Source organism: Rhinoraja longicauda, chromosome 11, assembly GCF_053455715.1.
Source record: "Rhinoraja longicauda isolate Sanriku21f chromosome 11, sRhiLon1.1, whole genome shotgun sequence".
Taxonomy (NCBI): domain Eukaryota; kingdom Metazoa; phylum Chordata; class Chondrichthyes; order Rajiformes; family Arhynchobatidae; genus Rhinoraja; species Rhinoraja longicauda.
The window spans coordinates 31,552,272-31,566,792 of NC_135963.1; the positions used below are offsets into that span (position 1 = coordinate 31,552,272).

The 14,521-nt window shown below is 39.8% G+C and overlaps 1 protein-coding gene across 2 annotated transcripts in view; it reads left to right on the forward strand.

The window, feature by feature from the left end:
- mysm1 (Myb-like, SWIRM and MPN domains 1) overlaps positions 1–14,521 on the forward strand; it is a 58,834-nt gene that overhangs the window by 11,666 nt on the left and 32,647 nt on the right. Inside the window, exons 6-9 of one of the 2 annotated variants that reach the window (XM_078407309.1) lie at positions 356–431; positions 5,961–6,059; positions 10,391–11,223; positions 11,833–11,963. In XM_078407309.1, coding sequence (XP_078263435.1) covers positions 356–431; positions 5,961–6,059; positions 10,391–11,223; positions 11,833–11,963 — 1,139 coding nt within the window. The remainder of the gene's footprint in view (positions 1–355; positions 432–5,960; positions 6,060–10,390; positions 11,224–11,832; positions 11,964–14,521) is intronic. The other variant, XM_078407310.1, reaches the window with a different exon arrangement.

A 14,521-nucleotide genomic window follows, 5' to 3' on the forward strand; every position in this document is an offset into this window, starting at 1 on the left:
CATTTTTCAAATCTCCACTAGTGTTGGCCCTAAACTGTTCAGATCTTCCTCATGAGGCAAGCCTCTGTACCAGAAGTCTCCCTGGTGAGCAAACTGCCTGAAGAAGTACAGTGCCCTCCATAATGTTTGGGACAAAGAAAGGGTAAATTTTATAGATGGAAATCTTCTTAAGAAATGAAATGTTCAAAATTTTTAATTTTGGTTCAGATCGCTGCAAAGAGCAATCAAAATTAAAAATAAAAATAACTTATTTTTACTCTTCATACAATATTACACTTTCTTGAATATTAGCATTAAAATGCCACAATACACAATGTGAATTTGGTTCATGCCTTAACTTGTATTTTTGCTCTAGGAGTCCTGCAACAGCAAGCTATTCCTGGCCAACCCGATGGACACCAAAGGAAAAAGATCTTTTTGAACAAGGGCTGGTAAGATTAATGGAATAATCCATCCATGATAAATTTAATGAAGATAGACACAAAAAGCCGGAGTAACTCAGCGGGTCAGACAGCATCTCTGGAGAAAAGGAATAGTCTGAAGAAGGGTCTCGACCCTGAAACGTCACCTATTCCTTTTCTCCAGAGATGTTGGCTGACCCGCTAAGTTACTTCAGCTTTTTGTGTCTAACTTTGGTTTAAACCAGCATCTGCAGTTCCTTCCTATACATACACTTAATGAAGTTTGGTTTTCTTCTGTGTTGGATTAGTTGGGATACAGGAAAGCAGTTACATCCTTGAAAGCATTGTGTCCACAGAGTTCAATTCACCAAACTTGATGGAGTGAAAAATCCTCTCTTCATTAAATGTTAAATTGCTCTGTGAAACTTAGGTGAGACAGTCCAAACAGGTTCAGAGTGCATGAGCCAAAACCATCCTCAAATTGACACTGCTACAGACTTTTGGGTTATTTGGGAAAAGATGGAGAAGGATATAAATGTTGGAGAGTGATGTTATGCTATGGATCAGAGAGATGTCCATTTAACTAATGTTCTGTTTAATTTAGTTCTTAATCCCATATTATGATCTGGAAATTTGAAATAAAATAAGAAAGTTGTAATCATAATTTCTGACTGTGTAAAATGTCAAAGACAGAGATAGAGAAATTAACTACAATGAAAATGAGGGAAGAAGGGCGTTTATAAATTCAAGTTTTTTTAGATTTTTGTTTCGTCAGAATAAGTACACGTTTCCACAGATAAACCAAAAATTAAACATTGCTGGTTAAACATTGCTGGCCTGTTTCTGATGTAAACTTGTAATTACAAACTATTTGATCGCACTACGGCCTGAGTGCAGAATTGTTTACGTTAAGTGCAAATTTACGTAAGTAGCCTGTTGCGTAAGTCAGAGAGTGTGTGTATGTAAATTATGCCTTGATTTATCGTAATAATTATGACAACCATCTTTGGTTGAAATCTGTAAAAGTAATGGCAATACCATTGTCTTGAATGAAAGATAGCTTAATTGCTGCTGCCACTTAGCCCTTGGTGGCAATGTGATGGAGCATGGCAGCATGGAGTTGCAACAATTAATGCTGCTGCTTCACACCTCCAGGATGCTGGGTTTGGTCCTCAACATGCACAGTATCTGAGCATCCTCAGTGACTATGTGGGTTTCATTCGGATACTCTGATTTCCTTCCACGTACTAAAGATATACTATTCGGTTAGTTTGCCACTGTGTCATTACATCTCTTAATATAGGATAATGAGAACAAAATCAGAGTGGAATTATTGGGCATGTGTGAGAGAGAATAATTTATAGGGGTACATGGAAATAAGGAGAGGGGAATGGGATTGCTTCCCTGAATGCAGACATGGACCAGTTGAGCTAAATGTCCATCTCCTGATCTCCACCCCAGTTCAGGGTAGTAATTTAAACAAACAAATTCCAGGTATTTCTGAGTCAGCCCTGCTATAGTTCTCTAAATATATTGTAGCGGCAGCTTAGTCCTTCCCAATAAAGTCCTTAAGCTTACCGTTGACGAAGGATGGGAGCGATGGTTCTTGACGCAAATAACAAGAGAGATCTTCACGATGTTGCAGTCTAATTAGTCGTTTATTGAAGTAATAATACAAAGCAGATTAGTACATCTCCTGTCATTTACTTGTTTGTTTGACTCGTTTGGTAAGAACTTAGAATCTCACTGTCACTCCTTTGTATCCTGTTACTGGCTTACTAAACCCTATGTTTAGTAGGCTTGGCGTGTCTTGTATGGCTTGCTAAACCCTGTGTCGAGCAGCCTCTGGTGTTACACACTGAAGTATTACATCAGTCCTGGGCAAATGATACTCATAATTCTGACTCCTCCCATGGCTCCTCCCAGTCCATATACGTAAGACTCCAACATTCATCCCAGGACAATCCCCTGGTGTACAAAAATAATACAGCAGGATACAAAGAATATAATAATATGCTAAGATAGCTAATAAACATAAAATAGCTCCTACATATATGAAGCTTAGTTATATGAAGATTGCACAATTTTTGTACAGCATACCAAGCCAGAAGTGTTTCTTGGAAAATCTTTTGGCTCTTTAAAAAAACATACTTTAAATCTGTTTTTAATTTCCATGCATTAAAAAGTAAAAATACATTGTCTAAGTTAATCATACACGTTTAAATATTTGTTTAGCACTCTAATCCTTAAAACGTTAATTGCAAATTGGTTCCCGTTATGAGAAGTCTTCGATGTAATGAACTGCGCAGCCAGATTGATCGCATCAGAGCCCAGAACATAAATATTGCACAGGAACAGGCCCTTCAGCACACAATGGCTGTGCTGAACATGATGCCAAGATAAACTAACCTCATCTGTCTGCACACCACCTGTGGCAGCAAAATGGTCTCTGCACTTCTCCTTTGAAAATTTGCCCCTCTTACCTGAAAGCTATTCCCTCTAGTCTTTGATATTTCCATTATGGGGAAAAAGGTTCTGAATGTCTATCCTATTTGCCTCTCACAATTTAATATACTGAGATCAGGTCTCCCCTCAACCTCTGGCATTCTCTTCAAAAGTGAAAACAGTCCAGATTTGTCGAACCTCTCCTTGGGGCTAATAACCCTTTAAACTAAAAATGCCTGACAGCTGCAAGTATTGGAAAAGGGGAAGTTGTCCTCACTGAGGTTGTTGCTCTGTGCAGGAGGTCTCTGAGGTCAGAGGAACCACTTGTTTTGCCAATGACTGAGTTTTTGAGTCTATATTTTAATCGATTTAAGCCACTGCTTACAGTTCTCCACATTTTGTTTATATTTCTACCCTGCTCTGCCATGACCGTGGCTTTCAAAAGCAATGGCGAAAATTATGTTTTTGAATTAAACGTACTTTATTGCCACTTTCTTAGCTCTTGGTGACTTTGTCGTGCGGCAAATTATAACTTTTGGTAATCTATTCTTGCATCGCTACTTGCTTTATAACGTCAAAAGCACAACATAGAAGCTTGCATATAATTTTAATTATTTTCAGAATTGAGGTCAAGATAGATAGACATTTTGATGCAACTCATTTTAAGTGCATCATTTTATCTGCCTGAGGCACTTGCACTGTTGACTCACTCTATTTCAGTACAGCTGCATCCATTTAAAAATAAAATCAGAAACCATTTTAATTGTCAGTTTTGTGTTGCCATCCAAAATATCAATTTAACACTCTATTGTGGTTTTGTAAATATAATGGGATGACTGCACAATATAATGGATCATCAAAATAGTCTGTGTATTACTGTGGTGTTCTCTTTGACACATTAATTTAAGGTACCTAAATCAACTGAAGATTCAAATTCATGACTTTGTTATTGTATCAACAACCAACTTTTTGTAAAAACAAAATATTCTGATTAATTGTGGCTTTTATCATTCAAGTTAAAGTGGGCTAATTACGTCAATAATATTAACGTACATAATAGTCATTGAAAATATTTATCATAAGAAGCAATGATGGTTCTGGAAAAGGTTCTTAATGTTATTTTGGAGCAAAGTCAAAGTAATGAAAGGACAATAGAATCAAATAAACCAGGAAAATTGTCAATTTGCTTATAATGGAGAACTATTGTGAGGATATTGCATTAATAATTTTGTGGCTGTTATGTCCAGCTGACTATAATTTGATATACCTTTCTAATAGTGTTTGCATGCGAACATTAGTTGAGTCTTGATGAATTAGAAATAGGACATAATTTTGGTCTTTCTCCATTAAATTGTTCCATTTCACGTAACATAAAATGGAGACTGGTAAGCATTACTGCACATAATTAATCATTCAAGATGAATAAAAGCATATTTCTCATAAAATCTATTGAGACAGACCTGTACTGTTGTTCCTGTATTATTCAGGAAATCAGTTGTCTTTCAATTATCCACATCACTGGAAATGTACAGCATCCACAAACAAGACTGCCCTGGCAGACCCATTGTTTCTCATCTCCAAAAAAGTGCTATTCCCCCTTGTCCTGTCCCTTCAGACCTACATCCAAGACACCTCACAAACCTTACAACAACTTTCAATTTCTAGGCTGCCATTTTAACTTCTTCCCATTCCCATTGTGACCTCTCAGGCCACACACAAACTGGTGGAATAACACCTCATATTCAGCTTGGGAAGCTTACAACCAAACGGTATAAACATTGAATTCTCCAATTATAGGTAACTAATCTACAAAACATTTTTCCCTCCTCCCCTCCCCCCCCCCCATCCTGTTAGTGCACCTAGATTCATACCCATTTCATCCCTTCCAACCATTTGCCTATCAACTCCTCACCCACATACCTAGCTTTGTCCCGCTGCTCCTCTTTTCCAGCTTTCTTCCCCCAGACCACAATCAGTGTGAAGAAAGGTCACAACCAGAAACGTCACCTATCCATGTTCTCCAGAAAATAAAAAAACAAAGTGCTGGAATAACTCAGCAGTTCAGGCAACATGATCCACTGAGTTATTCCAGCACTTTGGCTTTTTTATAAATCAGCATCCCGTGGTTTCTTTTTACTAGGCACAGTGAAGAAACCACTTTAATTTAAGAGAAAGCTCTTCATCAGTGCAATTTGGAATGTTTTTATCTGCCACATACCCTGCTAATATGAATTGAATTACAAGCTTTGAGAACACAACGTGTCCAGTCCTGGTGACTTGCTGGAGGTCACCCCACATGAAATGGGGACCAACCTGTTCTGAAGGGACATGGATTCTTAGCAGTCTGAATCTTTTAGACTGCTCAACACAGATTCATTTTCCAGAGCAGAGTCAAACCTATTATGACAATATAGTTTAACCCTATCCCTCGTCTCCTTTGACAGCTAGCTGTGTTCTGTGTATGTTTTTCCTCCATTTCCTAAGTGTCTGCCTTTCATATAATTTGACATGACTGGCAGTAAATTAGGCTGTCAAATTGCCCTAGTCATTTCAAATTATAGGCACCTTTGTACAGAGAATTCACTTCAGCATGGCCAGAATAACTCTTGCAGTACATTTTCAGATGACAAAAATAATCGGGACCGTTTTTCAGACTAAACAGTCTGACAGGGCCCTACCTGAAACATCACCTATCCATATCCTACACAGAAGCTGCCTAACGCATTGAATAACTTCAGCACTTTGTGTTTTAGACAAAAATAAAAGCTTTATTTTTGGAGACACAGGAACTCCAGATACTCGAATCTTGAGCAAAACACAAAGTGCTGGAGTAGCTCAGCAGGTCAGGTAGCAACTATGAAGGAGATGCTGCCCGACCTGCTGAGTTACTCCAGCACTTTGTGTTTTGCTCAAAACTTTGTCTTGATTAGTCCTGCATGCAAATGATAATGTAGAACAAGAAGACAATGTGCTAACTCGTTACACCTTCCAGCCCCTCATTGAAAATGATGAACTCTTACAGCAACTTAACCTCTGTCTTGCATTACTTTGCTGGATTTTTTTTTCACTGGTACATTAAGTATGAGCTATGAACATAATTTGCTTTCATTTCAGGCCCAGTTTGGTCGACGTTGGACAAAAATTGCAAAGCTGATTGAATCACGGACAGTTCTGCAGGTGAAAAGTTATGCCCGACAGTATTTTAGGAGCAAGGTAAACTTGGCCAAAGATAATGTTTATGATTTAACCTTATTTTTGGTGTCTTCTTAAAAAGATGCTGAATTTTGCTAGGATATCATGGAAGAACATCAACCTTCAGGTACTTTTCCCACAGGACAATGGTCCAAGTGGAGGCTCTGTTTATGGTGAGAATTATAGAAAATTAATTGGGTGGCGTGGTGGCGCAGTGATAGTGTTGCTGCCACTGGATCGACCCTGACTACGGGTGCTGTCTGCACGTAGTTTGTACGCTTTCCCCGTGAGCATTGTGGGTTTTCTCTGGGATATCTGGTTTCCTCCCACACTTAAGTCATACAGGTTTGCAGGTTAATTGGCTTGCTTTAATTGTAAATTGGCCCTAGTGTGTGTAGGATAGCATTAGTGGGCGGGGATCGCTGGTCAGTGCGGACTTGGTGGACCGAAGGGCCTGTTTCCGCTCTGTATCTCTGAAAACTCTAAAGGAATCAAGATGGCAGCTTGCTCATCTAATGATGACATATACGAATTTCTGAAAGAATTTCATTTAACTTCTGTGCCCTGGCTTGGATCCACTGCAGTCAATTGTAGTTGCAGAAAATGATGCCATGGCTGACAGCAGGTAGCGAAACTATTTGTGCTGGACTCTAGGACAACTGGGCTGTAAAAAGGTTGGAGTCTAGGACAATTGGTCCATAAAATTGGGAAAGTGTGTAGAAAGGAACTGCAGATGCTGGTTTATGCCGAAGATAGACACAGTGCTAAAGTAGGTCAGGCAGCCTTTCTGGAAAAAAGATGGGTGAGGTTTTGGGGGGGGGGACCCTTCTTCAGACTGAAAGTAGGGGGGGAGAAAACCCTAGGTCAGAAAAGGGCAGAACAAAGCAGGGCCGGCAACAGATGATGAAGGAAGAGTGAAGCCCTAAAATTGGGAAACTATATCGAAGAGTCTGGCAGTGGTCTGGTAACGGTTAGCATTTAAAACAACATTTATATTCTTTTAAGGTACAAAATCAGACACAAAAGTTGGGGAATCACAGATTAAAGGTGAAAGATGTATCAAACTGAAGGATAAGGTTTAATGAATTTGCTTAAAAATGCTATAAATTAGAGGATTAGAGCATATTAGAATTCAGCAAGGGATGACAAAGAGATTAATAAAGGAGACAAAAAGTGAATATAGAGTAAATTAGTGAGAAACGTATATACCGATCAGCCAAAACATTATAACTACTGACAGGCGAAGTGAATAACATTGATTATCTTGTTACAATGGCACCTGTCAAGGGGTGGGATATATTAGGCAGCAAGTGAACTGTCAGTTCTTGAAATTGATGTGTTGGATGCAGGAGAAATGGGCAGGAGTAAAGACCTGAGCGACTTTGACAAGGGCCAAATTGTTATAGCCAGATGACTGGGTCAGAGCATCTCTGAAACGGCAAGGCTTGTGGGGTATTCCCGGTCAGCAGTGGTGAATATCTACCGACAGTGGTCCGAGGAGGGACATACCACAAGCCGGCAACAGGGTGTTAGGCGCCCAAGGTTCATCGATGTGCAAGGGCAACGAAGGCTATCCCGTCTGGTCTGAACCGACAGAAGGTCTACTGTGGCACGTCACAGAAAATTTTAATGGTGGTCATGGGAGGAATGTGTCACAATACACAGAGCATCGCACCCTGCTGCATATGGGGCTGCACATGGAGGACCAACAGCATGTTTTGGCTGATCGGTGTATCTACACCCAACATGGAACATCGAATTTTGACATTTTTAATATGGCTGGCAAGCCAGTATATGGTTTAGCAGTTGTCAAAAGGCTTCTTTGGAAAGGCTTCCTATTTATGGTGGGAAGGATGTGCAATGCAGGGTATTGTTAGAGGTTGGAGAGTAGATGTTTTGTTATTTGCAGGACATTCGAGTCATGCTTCTGAACTCCTTCCATTTTTGCCAGGTTCTTGTATGCTCATCATTGCTTGAATCTCTTTAGAAGTTTTCAGAAAGGATTTTTTACCTGTTCAAGGAAGCTTTGGGAACATCCTTGAATTGTTTTGTCTGTCCTGGTCATCGGGTGCAGCAGAGGTTTACCAGAATGCTGCCAGGATTAGAGGTTTTCAGCTCTTAGGAGTGTTTGGATAGACTTGGATTGTTTTCGCTGGAACGTCGAAGGTTGAGGGGAGACTTGATAGAAGTATATAAAGTAGTGACAGGCATAGATAGGATAGACATTCACAACATTTTCCCCAGGTTGGAAATGTCCAACATTAGAGGGCATAGCTATAAGGTGTGAGGGCAAAAGTTTAAAAGAGATGTATGGGGAAATTATTTTACACAGAGAGTGGTGGGGGCTTGGAATGTACTGCCAGAGGTGAAGGCAGATGCAACAATGACATTTAAGAGGTTTTGGATAGGCACACGGAAGTGCAGGGAATAGATGATTGTGGATCATGTACAGGCAGATGAGATCGGTTTAACTTGGCATCATTTTCGGCGCAAACATTGTTCCTGTGCTGTACTGTTTTGTGTGTTCTATCTCTGGCCATGATGGAGCTTGGGAGGCTGGTGTTGGGAATGTGAGCAATGTGACCTACCCATTAGAGCCTGCTGAATCTCAAAACTATGGATGATAACTTGGGAGAAGACGTTGATGTTGGTTCACTTATCTTGCCAGTGTTTTGAAGGTTTTGTGCAGGCTGTTTGGTGGTACCTTTCCAGGGTTTTGTGGTGCCTAACATAAATAGTTCACATTGAAAGCACCAGTAATGTAGCATCACTGTTGCCCACTAGACTATGTGCTTTATGTCAGGTTTGAGGTCTTTATCTTCAAACATTATCCTCAGGTGGCTGAAGTCCATGCTGTTGGTGAATCAATGTCACTATTAGGTGGTTCCTCCGATATGGTAAGTGGTTCGTTTAATCTTGGGAGTTTTAAGCTTCAGTAAATGTGCCGATAATGTACATTCTCTGCATATTACTGTTCGATGACTGAGGTTGGCATGATGGTGTCGTAGGTTGAACAGTTTTCCATTGGTCTTGTAGATTAGCTCTACTCCTGCAGGAAGGTTTTTGGGGGTGATGTGCAGTATTCTGGCAAGTAAGGTTGAGAGATGTGTTGGGGCATTGATGACTCTGCACTGGATTTGGGTCTGTTGTGGTCCTGTTGGTAAAGTTCATGGCACGCATGCTCTTGGGTAACATGGAGACTAATTTCTGAGGGCAGCCAAATTGAAAAAAAGAGCCTCAAATCTGATTCAATTGACAGAACCAAAGGCTTTTGTGAGTTTAAAAAACTTTGAAGCTGTTGCGCTTTCAAGATATATTCTGCCATAATATCCAGGGAATCGATAATGCAATTCACAAAGTAGCTCTTTGACCAAGGGAGGATATTGTCAACAAGCACCCTCAAGTGTGATGGAGGCAGGACAACCAATCTACTCCAGCTGGTAGATAATACATATTCCAATGAGGCTGGGAGACTAATTATGCTGATTAAACATGCTGTTTAGACTTAAGTCTGGTTGGCTGGGTTTCATTTTCAAAAAGAGAGGCAAGGAGAGTTTAAGGGAAATAATGTGCCTCTTTAAAGCAGTGTCTGAAGTAGGAACACTTCCTACAAGCCCAATAAGCTACCCACTTCCTGACCAATAGCATCGCTATTCCACCAGCCCCAGATCACATCCTATCTCCACCCCCACCCTCCAGTTCATTGCACCCCCTAAATTGGGCATCTGTCCATTTTCTTTCCAGAGTTGCTGACAGTTGCGCTGTGAACTAATCAATTAGTGTGAGAATTCCCCACCCTGTGAGCTCTTAATTTCAAATGTATCACAGTGCAACGTTGCCAAGTTAAAACTAAGTAAAGTGGCACATAAATACAACTGGGAAATATACAGGAAAGCAGAGTCACTTCATTTCAAGAATATCAATAAGCTCACAAAGAAAAAATATTTTTTATGCAACTGTACTTCAGGATCTTGCTATTGCATTGCAAGCTAGGGGCACTGACCGTCAAGAATTTTCCTTAGGCTCAGAGGCCATTGCCTCTGAATTTTTCTACGTCTGCAGAGCTTTGAAACAGTAACAATCACATTTTACAACGACAGTACTTACAAGAAAAAATCCATTTATGTTTTGTGAAAGGTGAGTGTTCCTATTTCCTCAGTACAGAGGTAGAATGGGGGTAAACTAATTGTTAGATCAATAGTTGTGACAAGATTTTACAAACATTTCAGAATTTGCAAATTGTAAATTATTGAGGGAAAATTATTGAGGGAAAATATGAATGGGTAGTATTAGATAAAAAATTGGAACTTTAAGTCTTTCATATGACATTTGTTTTGTTTTAAATTTTGTAGGCCAAAACTGAAACACCTGTGACAAATGCAACTATCTGGACTCCTAAAACAACATTTGCTTCTGAAAATGAAGCCAGACATTTGAAGATAGGACCAGAGTATGGCAGCTCTACGGCATTACAAGGTCAGGTTTTTCCCACTGTCAATGCTGTTAAAATTGAGCATATGTCTGATGATGAAGATGTGGATGTCTTGGATGAAACAGACAGTGACTGTGAAGGCCTTCCGGAGCACAAAGAAGCAAAAACTCAATTTGATTCAAAGATGAATGAACCCAAGGGGAATAGTCAAGGTTACAGTGTTTCTGGACCAGACGAATCTTTGCTTATTTCTTCCACTCCTGCTGTGACCTTGCAAACGTGTTTTCAGATTTTAGATGAACAGGAAATATCTAAAGATAATCAGACAAAAAGTAGTAACACTGACAACATACAGTCTACGATTGAGGACAGTAAAGAAAATGAAACAACACTAAAAGCAGCCAAGGAAAACTTTTTGGGCTACATCAATTGTGACCATGCTCTGGATACGATGAGTGAAGAATTAGTAAAGCAAGTACCAGAATTTCTAGAATTTAAGCAATTAGAAAAGGAATTTCAAAATGATAACTGCGAATATAATGTGGCAGAATCAGTTTGTGAAATGGAAGTGGATGAAGAGATCTGTGATGGTGAAGAAGGGGAGGTATTGAAAGCCCCTGAACAAGAAGTGGTGTTGGACAAAAATCTGATTACAAAATATGAGAAACAGGCTATTCCTGAGTTTTTTGAAGGCCGATCATCAAAAACACCAGAACGTTTTCTGAAAATACGCAACTACATCCTGGATCAGTGGTAAGAGAAATCTGGGTTTAAACCCATTTTCAAAATATTGACAATATATAAAATGGAGTAGTAACATTTTAATGTGATTGTTTTGTTACTTATGCGAAGACCTTGTAATCAAACCAAAAAAAGCTGATTTTTAACCACCACTGAATAACTTGTGATTTTATGAATTTGCACTTAAATAATATTACTTTATAACTTGGTCAGAAAAAAAATAAAATTGTATTTTTAGAATTTTTTTAAATCGTATAACTTTTTGGTTAGAATTTGTCATGCTTCCTATCAATTTAAAGATTGAAATGAAGGATAGTATTTCTTGAGGCTTCCACAATTATATCAGGGAATTATCAATGTGAATTTTACTGTACAGAGCAGTAAGTACATCAGAGAACTTTCCTTTGAATCCTCTTATTTCTGTCTCAGCTTTGTCATGCACTTACAAGTAATGCAATGCAAACATTTACCAGTCCTGTACTGAATCGTTTGTGATGTAGTCACCTTCGGCATCACCGCTAACGTGTACTGGAACAACTTGGCAAGTAGCACAAGTAGTTCTGGAATGCCGCACCTCAGTCAGAATGTTTAGATGGATGATGATGTGTTTTGAACTTTCAGGGACAAATGTAAACCCAAATACCTGAATAAAACATCAGTGCGTCCAGGGCTGAAAAACTGTGGAGATGTGAATTGTATTGGACGGATACACACGTACTTGGAACTAATTGGTGCTATAAATTTTGGTTGTGGTAAGCTTGTTCCACATTTCATTTTGGAGAAATTTAGTTGTAAATACTCAATTTGAATATATTTAATAGTCTACTTTCCGAAAGCTGTTGGTATTAACCTGAGGAGAAAAATCCCACTTAAAACAAACTTTGTGGGAAATAGTTTCCATACTCTTTTTATGGTATTAACGTTTGACACCAATTCAAAAATATAAATTTTCTGAAAAACGGTTTGGTTCCCTATTCCTTTTATAATTTTTTATTTTTGTTTCTTTTCAGCATTTAAAAAAAATGATTGTGAGCATGTGGGTTTGGAAACAGGTGAGGGTTAAGTGCACTGACATTGAAAGTGTACTGCGAATCCTCATCAACCAGCCAGATTCCTTTTATCTCAAGTGTATTAACCTGTATGCAAACAAACCCCATCACTCCTCCCTCTACACAATGCCAGCAATATTTATCTTAGTTTGTACATTTATCAGTGTGCCCAGGTTTTTTGCACTTTATGGGACTCATTAGTGTATGCAGGATGATAACAGAGCAACATTGGAGCTCACTGAAGTACGTCCATCTGGAAATTCCTGCAAGCTCACAATTACTTCTATTACCAGAGTGATTTTGTTCACAGAACTTGAGGTGAGGGCTGACTTAGTTTACCTTGGTAATTTCAAATTTATGAATTCCAATGTGTTCTGTACTTCAAAGCTCTGACTGGACACATCAACATAACACCAGCTATGCTGACGTCCTTTGGATGAGGATCATGATGAGAGCAGCAGGGGCAGCAATTGCCTGCACCACAGGACTCCATCTCCACAAGGGGGAAGGATCCACAGAGAAATGCAGTTGGTAGAGCACATACCTCATCATGTCTCAATGCCATTATCTCAAGTGATGATGCAGACATTTCCAGCCACTGGAATAAGACCTTCCAATTAGATCTTGAAACAATACTTCACTATGGTTGACAAAGTTCACACTGGCCTCGACTACCTGTCCTCAGGAGCATTCCAATCTCTGGTGGAAATATTTGCACTTCTTATAATAGGCAGCACACAAATAAATAAGATGGGTAACTAAAGCGTGTTTACTGGGATTGGTAATTATAACATCTTTGGCTGCATTGGGACCAGTCAGAATGATTTAATGGTTGGTTTTGTTGCACAGGACACCTTTTCACAGATGCAGTATGTAATTAGCTGGTTGCAGGTGACAGTTAATGTATCCTAAATCTCCCTGGTACATTCACCAACTGGCAAGGTTTGCATTTCATTTACATGCAGCTGCTGTAAACCACACAAAGAATTTCATGTAGGTCTGCAAAATATTCCCAGGCATGCCTTATCCTGTGGCAGTCCATCATACCTGATCTCTCCACCGCATAGCTGACTACTCAGAAACAAGGAAATACCTTCATATACATGGCTCAAGTATCCACAGAGCCCAACCGATGTGCTTTGACATTGAAATAAATAATTAAATAAGCTTGGTAGCTGAAGTCATCTTGCAGCAGCAAAATTTAAACCATACAGTCATAAAACACAGCAGCAGCCCAACATGTTTATGCTTACTATAATGTTCCTAGAGAGAGACTTAGATATAGCTCTTAGGGCTAATGGAATCAAGGGATGTGGGAGAAAGCAGGAACGGGGTACTGATTTTGGATGATCAGCCGTGATCATATTGAATGGCGGTGCTGGCTCGAAGGGCTGAATGGCCTACTGCACCTACTTTCTATGTTTCTATCTATACTAATCCCATTTGCAATGCTCGGAGATTCAGTTACCTGTCCAGATGCTTCTTAAATGTTATGAGAGTGCTTCCCTTCACCACCTTCTCAGACAGCGAGTTCGTTGTGGCACAAGCTAAAAAGTGTAGAGCAGCATCACAGGATGTCAAGGAGGAAAGTAATGTGTCCAGCGCAACAATGCTGCCTACAATCGGTAATTATTCATAGATTCACAGGACACAATATAGCACATGGACACAATGTGTTCAGCCCACAATGTTTGTGCCAAACATGATGCCAGGTTAAACTGATCTCATCTGCCTGTACATGATCCATATTCCCTGGACTTCCACATGCCTATCTAAAAGACTTTTAAACGCTACTGTGTTGGAAGGAACTGCAGATTCTCGTTTAAACCGAAGATAGACACAAAAAGCTGGAGTAACTCAGCGGGACAGGCAGCATCTCTGGAGAGAAGGAATGGATGATATTTCGGGTTGAGACCCTTCTTCGGACTGAACTCTAGTTCAGACTGAAGAAGGGTCTCGAGCCAAAATGTCACCCATTCCTTCTCTCCAGAGATGGTGCCTGTCCTGATGAGTTACTCCAACTTTTTGTGTCTATCCTAAACGTCACCAGAGTATCTGCCTCCACCACCACCCCAGGCATTGCGTTTCTGCCCCCCACTATTCTCTGTGTAAAAAATAAATTAAAAAAACTCCCCCGCACATCTCCATTAAACTTTTACCCCTCTCGCCTTCTAGCTGTGCCCTCTAGTATTGAACATTTCTACCCTGGGGAAAAAAAGGCTTCTGACTGTCCACCCTATCTATGCCAGGCTTGCAGGATA